This window comes from Cajanus cajan, chromosome 6, assembly GCF_000230855.2.
Source record: "Cajanus cajan strain Asha chromosome 6, NIPB_CcT2T_4, whole genome shotgun sequence".
Lineage (NCBI taxonomy): Eukaryota > Viridiplantae > Streptophyta > Magnoliopsida > Fabales > Fabaceae > Cajanus > Cajanus cajan.
Genome location: NC_138522.1, coordinates 3,662,657 through 3,673,971, shown reverse-complemented (window position 1 = coordinate 3,673,971; position 11,315 = coordinate 3,662,657). Strand labels below are relative to the sequence as shown.

Below are 11,315 nucleotides of genomic sequence, written 5' to 3'. Positions count from 1 at the left end.
ATATTCAATATCTGTATAACAGTTAATTAATCATACATGGATGACAATAATATGTAACTAATGTTCTACAACAACTCATCATTTAACGTACAATGATAACTACAATAGAAATCGTGTTTATATAATTTCTTTATCCAATAATTTGAATTTTTTATTCATAAAAAATTATAATAATATAACGAGGATCAAATTTAAATCATCTTACTTTTATATAATTTTTTTTTCAATCACTATATTAATCCTAGTACGTAATCTATATTAAGAATTTGTATAATAAAGAGAGGAGAGAGATAATAAGAAAAAAGAAAGGCTCAATTGCGTTTTTAATCTCTCAAGTATTGCAATTGTGTAATTTTGATTTCCAAAGTTTTAATTGGGTAATTTTAATCCCTAAAAAATTGTAATTATGTGATTATAGTCCTTTAATTTTTAATTGAATAATTTTAATCCCTCAAATATCATAATTGTGTGATTTTAGTCTCTCCATTAATAAAAGTTTAATAATTTTAATATATATATATACAATGTTTTAAAATTATACAATTATTTTCTATTCAAGTTAATGTATATTATAATTTTTGTTAATATATCAAATGATATATATTTATTATTACTAAATAAATAAAATATATATTATTAGTATTTTAATATTATTGATAAATTAATATCAATAATATTTTTAGTATATTTATAGATAAACTAATAATTTGATAAATATGACTTGGTATATATTAATATAATTTTACAAAAATATAAATATATAACAAAAGATATGTATATTTATAATTAATATACTTATATTTTTGTAAAAGTATATTAATATAATAAATTATATTTATCAAACTATTAGTTTATCTATGAATATACTAATAATATTATTGATAATAATTTATCAGTAATATTATAAAAATAATAATATATAAATTTTATTTATTTATTAATAAGAAATATATATAATTTGATGTATTGAAGAAAATTATAATATGCGTTAACTTTAATAGATAAATAATTGTATAATTTTAAAATATTGTATATATATATATATATTAAAATTATTAAATTTTTAATAAGAGAGACTAAAATTGCATAATTAGGATATTTAAAGGATTAAAATTGTTCAATTAAATATTGAAAGACCAAAATCGCACAATTACAATCTTTTAGGGACTAAAATTACCCAATTAAAACTTTGAGGATTAAAATTGCACAATTACAATACTTGAGAGATAAAAAACGCAATTAAGCAAAAAAAAAGTGTAATAATATGATTTTCTTTTAATTATGATAATAACACAAAATATTGATTATCAAAAGTAGTGACTAATTTTTATTAGAGAGATTATGAGCACACATTTTTTTTTTGGATAAGCATCACATGAGCACACATACGTGTAATAATATGATTAATGTAATTAAAAAACATATTATTAAAAATTATTGTATGAATAATATAATTATAATTACAATCAAATATTACAATAAATGAAAAGATGGAAAATTCCTCAAAAAAAAAATGAAAGGAAAAAATAAATCATGAATTCACACGGATGAATTTAATATACTATATATAGATTACTTTAGAATGAAGTTTTTGAATATAATTAAGAATCAAGTTAAGAATGTTCAAATATTTTTAAAAATTAATATTAAAACCTATAAATATATAACAAAAATAAGAGAGATGCCATAATATAAATATACTATGACTTTAAATAAATAAGTAATTTTCTTCTTCTCTAACTATAAAAGAAAAGTGCTATTATTAAAAAAGAGATTCAAATCCTCTAAAATGAAAAGAGTGCACAGTAAAGAATAAAATGTACTTACAACTATAAAATTGAATACATATATAATAAAATTTAAAATTAATTATAATATATATCATTTATTTTTTAATTAATAATTATTATTACACTTTTTCTCTTAAAACAAAATATTTTTACTTTAGAGAAATTAACTTTAAAAAAGAGAAGTCATATTTGTACAACAAAATTATACAATATTTTTTTTACAAACATGAGAGATAGGAAAAAAAATGAGATATGATATGTAATTTGAAAGAGAGAGATTGAGAAAAATAAATGTTATATGAATAATATAACTTGTCAAATAAAATTGGAACTATTATTTATTTATTGATGCTAAGCTTCAAATTAAGTTGAGAAGATGATTATTGTAGAGTCTAACCATATCGGATGATTAATATAAAATATAATGAAAATTTACATGACTCACCATACAAAATGGTGGTGTGCATAAATTCCTATTGGCTTCCACTTTAGTTTTAATCTCACAAATTTATTTACTTTTACATACATCTACAAAGAATTAATTATTCTCTTGTGTTTTTGTGCAAATTAAAATTTTGTGGACGATAGAACAATATGATGGGAGGGCAGCATTTGGATTATTTGAAAGGGATTTAGTATAGTTATAAGTTTAATGTGCTGTAAAAAGTACCATTCGAAATACATTTTAATTATTTAAATATTAAAAGTATTTGTTTATAAATATAACATAAAGTATTATTGAATAATCAGTTTCGGGATAAAAAGTGAAACAATTGTTGAATACTTTTAAGAAGACATGTTAATCAATAGTTATGTCAACTGTCCCCTCTTCCGATCCAAGTGATTGATTAAGTAAAAAAGTGCTTATTTGATACTATTATTTTAATTTTTTGGGGTTTACAAAGTAAAATGACAATGTATATTCCTTCTTGTTTGGTTGATAATTTGGTTTCTTGAAATTGAGGACACCTTGTGTTGTGGCCCAGAAATCATTGCCACAAAATATGGAAGCATGAGACATGTTTTATTTTAATTTTTCAGCCGACAATGATCACACATTCAAATGAAACCAACGTCATGTAACACACTACCTTTTCCTTTTTCTCTATACACATTTCCAAATTGCAGGTACAAAATGAAGAAACAAAAAATTATTACTTTAAAAATAAAAGTATTTTAAAACTCTTCTAATGAGCATCTAAACATACACATAATTAATTAAAAAATTTGTTGGAAACAAGTATATAGCTATTTTTATTGAATATATTTCTATTAGAGGTCATTTGGCTCTTGCAGATTGCAAGTTCAGAAATAGAAGGTCAACTGAATTGTGATTTGTTGTATTAAAAACGCATTTAAAATTCGAGGTCAAACTCTTGCATTGAGCTTGAATTAGGAGCAATTTTTGCACCCGCAAATTGTTGACCACAACATTTTATGGCAAAGAAAAATTGCTCCTAACATGCATGAAAAATCAAATGATTTATGATTTACCATTTACGAACACGTCGATCTTAAATTCGGAGTCATTGAACGCGTAAAGTTACGAATCGTGCATGCATTTTCGTGTGATACACTGCTGCACAATCACACTTTTTGTTCATCCCATAGTAAATGTTGCATATAGGGTTCATAGTGTGACGCAAAGTCACGAAACGTAGTTTCGTATTTCATTCTTGGTTCACTTGAAAAAATCTTATACCATTTATAAGCTCATATTTTTTTCTTCCTTTCTAATAACGTAACACTTTATTTATATCTAAATATTGCAAATACTTCTGAAAAAAATTATTTAAATATACACAACGTTGATTTTGTTTCTTGAAATTTGATATCTGAAATGATTTTTGTTGATCACATTCACTAAGGCAAAGATCAAAGTTGAACCGAGCACCATCCATCCCATCACGCGATCACCATATTTCATAAACAATGTATGGGTGGGTGGGATTAAACGTGACGCCAACTATTTCTAATTCAACAATTAATATTAAAGCTGAACAATTTTTTTTAATTTTGCTAATAATATTACATTAAAGACGACTTTGACCAGGGACGGAGCCAGGATTTCAATACTGGGGGTGCCATATAGGGGGTGCCATATAGTAATATACATATGAGTTTATATTAAAAATATGAGTTTATATTAAAAATAGGGGGTGCCATATAGTAATATATATGTATATAAAAAAAAATTAAAATTGTTGGGGGACCGTGGCACCCGTAGGTCCCCCCTTGGCTCCGTCCTTGACTTTGACAATGCATCTTAAATTGGACCTCTTGGGCTCTGGAGTTTTGACTTCATGGAAATGAAGAAAATGTCTGTTGTACCTAGAAAAAAAAAAAAAAAAAAAAGCCAGCGTCTTACCGTAAAAGCAAATAAAACCATAGCAATAGTAGGTAAATAAAGAACATACCATTGATTAACATCTCATTATGCATTCACATTTGGATCCCTAACCATAACCATAACCATAATCATAACCATAACTAGTTTCTCTCTCTCTCTCTCTCTCTGTTTTTTATTCTCTTTTCCCAAAGCACTCTTACTTCTCTTCCATTACAATTTACAAAGCCTTATTACCGTTACCCAATCCCAACGGCTTTCGAAACATGTAAACCAACCAACGCACGAAGAATGCAAGACACGCTGCGCACTCTCTCCGACGACAAGGACGCTCCGCCGCCGCCCTGCCGCCGCCCCCCGCGCCGCGTGTCTCCGGGCGCGGTGGAGCGCTCCCTCCCCAACGGCGACCTCTACTGCGGCACCCTCTGCGCCAACGCCCCGCACGGCGCCGGCAAGTACCTCTGGTCCGACGGCTGCATGTACGAGGGGGAGTGGCGCCGCGGCAAGGCCTCCGGCAAGGGCCGCTTCTCCTGGCCCTCCGGCGCCACCTACGAGGGCGACTTCGCCGCCGGCAAGATGCACGGCCACGGCACCTTCGTCGGCGCCAACGGCGACACCTACCACGGCGCCTGGCTCTCCGACCGGAAGGAGGGCTTCGGCCAGAAGCGCTACGCGAACGGCGACGTTTACGAAGGTTGGTGGAAGTGCAATTTGCAAGAGGGGGAAGGAAGGTACACGTGGAGGAACGGTAATGAGTATTTTGGTGAGTGGAGGAATGGTTGTATATCTGGTAAGGGCGTGCTGGTGTGGAGGAACGGGAACCGTTACCAAGGGTTTTGGGAGAACGGGGTTCCCAAGGGCAAGGGAACGTTCACGTGGCGCGATGGGAGCGTTTCCAATGGGAATTGGGGGAAGGAGTTTGTCATCGAGAAAAGAGTGTCGGTGGATGATGCTTCTAACAAGAGTGTCACTGTGAGTTTTCCCAGGATTTGTATTTGGGAGCTTGATGGTGAGGCTGGGGATATTACTTGCGACATTGTTGAAGCTTCTGTGTTTTGCGGTGGCGGAGGGTGTGAGAGTGAGACTGATGATGTGCGCTTCAACAAGAGTCCTTGTGGCTCTGTTGATGGGGATGCTAAGAAGAAGCCTGGTCATGCTGTTTCCAAGGGGCATAAGAATTATGATTTGATGCTTAATCTTCAACTGGGTATTAGGTGTGTATCTTCATGTTATTGTTATATCTTATGTTATCTACATTGCTACGTTTTTCTTTTTTACTTGTGGGAATCGAATACTAAGATCTTTGATTTAAGGTTTATTGGTGATCGCATTGCTAACTTTGATTTGTTTAGGTACACTGTTGGGAAGCATGCTTCGGTTTTGACAGAGCTTAGGCCTGGGGATTTCGATCCCAAGGAGAAATTCTGGACGAGATTCCCACCGGAGGGTTCTAAGTTTACACCGCCACATCAGTCAGTGGACTTCAGGTGGAAAGATTACTGTCCCATGGTGTTCAGGTATCCATATGAAATGAGAGAAGCATTTTTAAGAGAAAAAATATAATAAACTTTTCTATAAGCTAAAATTAGTTTATGTATTAGTTATTTTGTAGAAGTTTTTTGATCTATTTTTTAGCTTATACATAAATTAATTTTAACATAAAGAAAAAGCTTTTGGCAGTTTTTTTTTTTTTTTTTCACATAGAAGTGCTTCTGGAGATACAGTTCCTCAATATTCAATACTTTCTTATTTTGATTGGTTGTGTATACTGTGTATACTATATACTAACTAGGGGTATTTGTTTGTTTAGACATCTAAGGGAATTGTTTGGGATAGATCCTGCGGATTACATGCTTGCTATTTGCGGCGATGACACACTGAGGGAGATGTCTTCTCCGGGTAAAAGTGGAAGCTTCTTTTACCTCACTCAAGATGACCGGTTCATTATCAAGACCTTGAAGAAGTCTGAGGTCAAGGTTAGTCGATAGTCTCTACTAGACTTTAAGATGCATTAATTTTGATGAGAAAGCTGTAGACCTATATTTAGTAAGGTGAGGTCTCACTTTCACTTCTTGGCCACCGTCCTTCTTTTTTTTTTTTTCTGAGGGTGTTCAATAATTAGTTGGAGGCCATGTCAGGTGCTCATCAGGATGCTTCCAAGTTACTATCAACATGTTTGTCAGTACAAGAATTCCCTGGTGACGAAATTTCTGGGAGTTCATTGTGTCAAACCTATTGGAGGTCAGAAGGTATGTTTCTATGTATATATGAATGAACTTTCTAAATTTAAATTTTGCTGCCAACTGGTGATGCTGTGTATGAATTGCTCGTAAATAATGCTATGAAAAAACAGACTCGATTTATTGTGATGGGCAATGTGTTTTGTTCGGAGTATCGGATCCATAAGCGGTTTGACCTCAAAGGTTCTTCTCATGGTCGCACAACTGATAAACCCCGGGAGCAGATTGACGAGACTACCACTCTTAAAGACCTTGATCTTTGTTTTGTCTTCCGCCTGGAACAGTCTTGGTTTCAGGAGCTTAAATGGTACAGTTTGTGCTGCTAAATTACATATTGCTTTTACTTTGACCATTTTGCTGTGATGTTCTAAGAGTTGGCCTTTTGTAATGATTTCTGCTCAGGCAACTTGATAGAGACTGTGAATTCCTGGAAGCAGAGGGAATAATGGATTACAGTTTTTTGATTGGCCTTCATTTTCGTGATGATAGCTCAGTTGATGACGGAAAGAGTTCACCAAACGAGTTGTGTTCAGGTATATGTCTTCTTACTTCCTCCTAGTTCTGTGTTTCCTTTCATTTGAATTAATTGATTGGATCCAGAGAGATAAAAAAAAATCCTGTGGGATTTTGGGTTTGGCAGGCAAGAGAGACTTGCAAAATGATGACATACAGGATATGAAGTGGATACCACCCATTGGTCGGTATGCCCTTTACTCTTTATCCACAGTATCTGACCGTTTTTGTTGTTTCAACATGATGAATAAATTGCTATGAAGTTATGGAAATGAACAGAAATTGATTGTCCCCCTTTAAATATTCATTTATATTTTCAAAAAAGGACAATGTTGGGGATTTTAGATATCTTTGTGCAGTTCTATTATCAGCTTGAGCTGTTATGTGAATTCCGATTCTTGAAGAAATCAAGTCAATTGAGGGAATTTGGATTCGGGTAATGATGGACCATTCTAAGTTGCTATATTTTATGATCAGGTGGTTTAGTGGGGATATACCTTTTATTATTGATCTCTTGACACTTGCACCCATTGGTAGCCATAACTTTCACTTCTATGATTTATTTGCATACATGTGCCATGTTCTTGAGCCTTGGTCTGTCTGGACCCATTTATAAAACAAACAGAAGCAAAATGCTCCTGTCTTAAATTGTCAATGGCCCATACGCATGCAAATAGCTAAGAGCAGCCATATGGCCACAAGTCATGTAGAAATAAAGCAATGGCAAATTAGTGAGCATTATATTTGTCATTCTCTAGCCCTCCGTTTGAGATTTAGGAGTGGGTGACTTGCTAGTTTTCTCCTTTTTGGAATACGATTCTGTTGGACCGCAAATGACTTGAGTTATCATGGCAAAATTGGAGGCAGTTTTATTGAAAACAAATACTGGTGGGGTCATTTGATTTTTCTGAGAAGGGCAAAACCTTCTTTCCAAAGCTAATTTTTAGTTGAGTCTTGACTGCGATATTGATAATACAGTGGTAGTTGCTAGGACTCGAAGCATCTTATAATTATTGTCATCGTTTATTAATTAATAATTTACACATTTTTTAGTTTCTAAACTTTAGTTACAGGCTTTCCCCTTTTAAGATAGTCTAGTCAGATGAGGAAACTAATAACTACAATTTTCCTTATCAACTAAAATAATGTAAAAGTTATAAACTAATTTTTGGACTATCTTCCTGATGGTTGGTTTATTTCCTAATCATGTAAATATTTGATTTGAGTTCTAATTTATCCACAAATATTCCAGGGGACCTCTAATTCGACTGGGAGCAAACATGCCTGGCAGAGCTGAGAGAATGTGTAAAGCTGGATTGGATCAGCACACTGGTACTGGAAGTAGCAATTCTACCCCTTCAGAGAGTGGTGGGGAGGTCTCTGATGTAATCCTCTACTTTGGTATAATTGACATTCTCCAAGATTACGATATTAGTAAAAAGCTAGAGCATGCATACAAGTCACTGCAAGTGGATCCCTCCTCCATCTCAGCCGTTGATCCCAAGCTATATTCCAAAAGGTTTAGGGATTTCATACACAGAATCTTTGTGGAGGACAAATGATAGATATAATAATACTTGGAGAGAGACAATTGGAATTGAAACGGGACCAACTTTGGCTTGGTGACACCTTGACATCAGGATATGTCAGTGAATGCTGCTGCAAACGTTGGTGATATAAAGTTTGAACAAAGATGTTGGTTTTAAAATTAAATACAAGTCTCGGAAAGGAGGCTTTGGTTGATGGCTAAATTTTTCTCATAGCCATTGCAAATGGAATGAACGGTGAAAACTGGTGGATGATCTGGACAAACACGGCAGGGGATGCTTTTTTATTTTATATTGAGGGAAGAGAGATTGTGACAATAGTTGTACATCTAATGCGTCGTAGGGCATGTGATGAGATATTATTTTTTGATGACTTTTGTTGTGGTTGTGGTGTTGGAGAGAAGGGTATAGGGAATAGAAAAATGGGTATGTATGCATATGGAGGGATTCATATTTGACCAGGGTGGGGGGGTGAAATAACTGTACAGAGACAGTCAAAGATGGATAATGGAATTGAATTGAATGAACATACATTTTTGGTTGGCGAGATCAAAAAGAGATGGTTTGCCTGTTGAGCAAGAAAGAAAAGTTCCACAGAGGACCCCTCTGTCTCAGTCTCTCTCTCCATTCAAATGGGTGTTTTCACTTTTGCAGTGAATAAGGCATAAAAAGAAGAGAAAAGCACAAGAAAGAAAGAGTTGGGTGTTTCCTTGGTTCATGTTCTTTCTTTGTCACTCTATAAACGAAGTTTGAAAAAGCAGAATAACAATAATACAAGGGTGTGTCCTTTTTGCTTCTTTTGAACAATACCAAGAAGCAAACAACTCGACAAAGCAATAAGTTTGGGCACGTAATGTGAATCTGTTTGGTATTTGAGAGTGATGGCTATCCATGCATGTTGTGCCCCGGTATTTCAATAGTAAGAGAAAAATAATGAAACTTGACCCTGTACGTTGCTACGCCTTTGCATGATTGTTTCTGAATTCTGTTGATTTTGTAAATTAATTTTTTATTGAAAGTAATTTTAAAGTGAAGTGATTTATGTTTAAATGTTTTTATTCTAAAAATAAAATTAGTTGCAAGCTTTTGCATGAATTTTTTTATCCAACATAAAAATTAATTAAATCTATTTAAACTCAATCAATATTGATCAACTCTTTATTATGTAATTAAATATATGAATTTTTACTTAAAATTATATTCAAATAATTTCTATGACCCGAGAGAATAAAATGAAATCGAGAAGAGAAGCCTCTTCACCTTGACTTGGGTAGAAATGAAAAACAAAAGGACAAAAAAGTGGGCTATTTAATTTAAGTATTGAACTGTTGGGCAATCCTGCGCAGCTTTGATCCTGAATCTGGCACTGGCAGGGCTAGTTTTGTAGTTGGAGATTGGAGTGATGGTGTCTCCTGCATGGAATATAATAATTTTATTTCTTCTGCAAACTAAACTTTACCTTGGCTAGGGGACCCATAAATTTGCTCCATAAACTAATCCATTATATTCATATCAAATAGTTTATCAATGTCTTTTCTTTTTTCCTGTATACTTTTTCCATTTCTTGCTTTTTCCATCCAAGTGTCATATAGATGGTATTCAATGTCCTTCCTAAATTAGGACATTACCAAGATTTTGTTTTTAATATTTCATATAGACTAGTTTCATGTTTTATATTATAATTTAATTAGAATATAGTATGAAAGTTTTTTAGATTGTTATTCGATTCGAATTAACTTCACAATCAATTCATGTAAAAGTTCATTTTGGCCCAAACAACGGATCAATTAAGTTGAAAGCGTTGAGGAGAGTAAATACTCAAGGACATGAATCTTAATATACATTTGTGAACAATATATCATACTTTGTTCGAGATTAAAGTTACTTTGTTGCTACAACAAGATGAATTATTATTGTCCATGAGATATCTTAGTCTTTGTGTTAAGTAATCAGATCAATTTCGTACTCCTATAAATACAGCTATTGTCACGGTAACAATTAAACATTTATTACATGTCATTACTCTTATAGAATCTCTACTAACTTGAGCATCAAAATAATTTAGAAGGTATTTACCCATTTTTACTCTGTCAAATAGCTCATCTTGACGAAAAATTTACAATCATTATGAGATTTTGGATTGGATTTTAGTTGGCTGGAGAGCATTTTAAAAGTAAACTCTCCATTTTAAATAAATTATCATCCAATCATGTATTGTCATGTATGATAAATTTATTTAATTTCATAATAATTACTTTAAAAGTTATACAAGAATTAACTAAGTGAAGTTTTTACAAACTCAAAATAATAATAATTATTATTATTATTGACTTTCGAGCATTTTAAAATCATCAATTTATTGCACAAGTTTTAACACACTAGTTATCAAACTAATTTTCAGCATAACCATTTTTATAATTTTTTTAAAAATTGTGGAACAATGATGAGCACACCCACTAGTGTGAGTAGTGACAGAGATAGAAACACTACCAGTGGATCTGATTCATTTAGAAACACGTGAAATGAATAAGAAAAATGAAATAAAATCTGCTATGATTGAAATATGGAATTGGCAAAGAAGCGAATTAAATTCCCTCCTTTGTGATGGTGAAAACAGAAACTGCACAAGGCACAGGATGCAATTGACAACACAGAGGAATAAGTTGGGACTTGGTAGGCACATTTACTCACACCGACATGGATGCTCCTAGACACTACACAAGCGTGAAGGCGCAGTAACATGGAGATAGATAATGGAACTATCTTTCTAACGTAACATGACATTCAGATTTCACTGTTTTTATTTTTTTATTTTTTTTAAAATATTAAAAACAAACTAAATTAATAACCCATATTTTTTCCTGAAACCAAACTTGTC

At 32.7% G+C, this 11,315-nt stretch overlaps 1 protein-coding gene across 3 annotated transcripts; it reads left to right on the top strand.

The window, feature by feature from the left end:
- Nucleotides 1–4,191: 4,191 nt before the first annotated feature.
- Nucleotides 4,192–9,487, top strand: LOC109787804 (phosphatidylinositol 4-phosphate 5-kinase 2). Of its 3 annotated transcripts, none has more exons than XM_020346374.3 (8): nucleotides 4,193–5,351; nucleotides 5,490–5,654; nucleotides 5,948–6,113; nucleotides 6,276–6,386; nucleotides 6,491–6,684; nucleotides 6,780–6,910; nucleotides 7,018–7,074; nucleotides 8,143–8,286. In XM_020346374.3, exons 1-8 carry the CDS (start codon nucleotides 4,429–4,431, stop codon nucleotides 8,151–8,153), a joined length of 1,758 nt encoding a protein of 585 aa, XP_020201963.1. In that variant the 5' UTR covers nucleotides 4,193–4,428; the 3' UTR covers nucleotides 8,154–8,286. The 3 variants fall into 3 exon arrangements, with proteins under 3 accessions (XP_082932667.1, XP_020201963.1, XP_020201962.1); XM_020346373.3 differs by having other exon boundaries at nucleotides 4,199–5,351; nucleotides 7,018–7,078; nucleotides 8,143–9,487; XM_083076541.1 differs by lacking the exon at nucleotides 7,018–7,074 and having other exon boundaries at nucleotides 4,192–5,351.
- Nucleotides 9,488–11,315: the final 1,828 nt, after the last annotated feature.

Coding starts and splice junctions, on each gene's coding strand:
- LOC109787804 (XM_020346373.3), top strand. CDS start 4,429: ATGCAAGACACGCTGCGCACTCTCTCCGACGACAAGGACGCTCCGCCG. Junction 6,685..6,779: donor TGGTTTCAGGAGCTTAAATG/GTACAGTTTGTG, acceptor ATTTCTGCTCAG/GCAACTTGATAGAGACTGTG. Junction 7,079..8,142: donor TGGATACCACCCATTGGTCG/GTATGCCCTTTA, acceptor CAAATATTCCAG/GGGACCTCTAATTCGACTGG.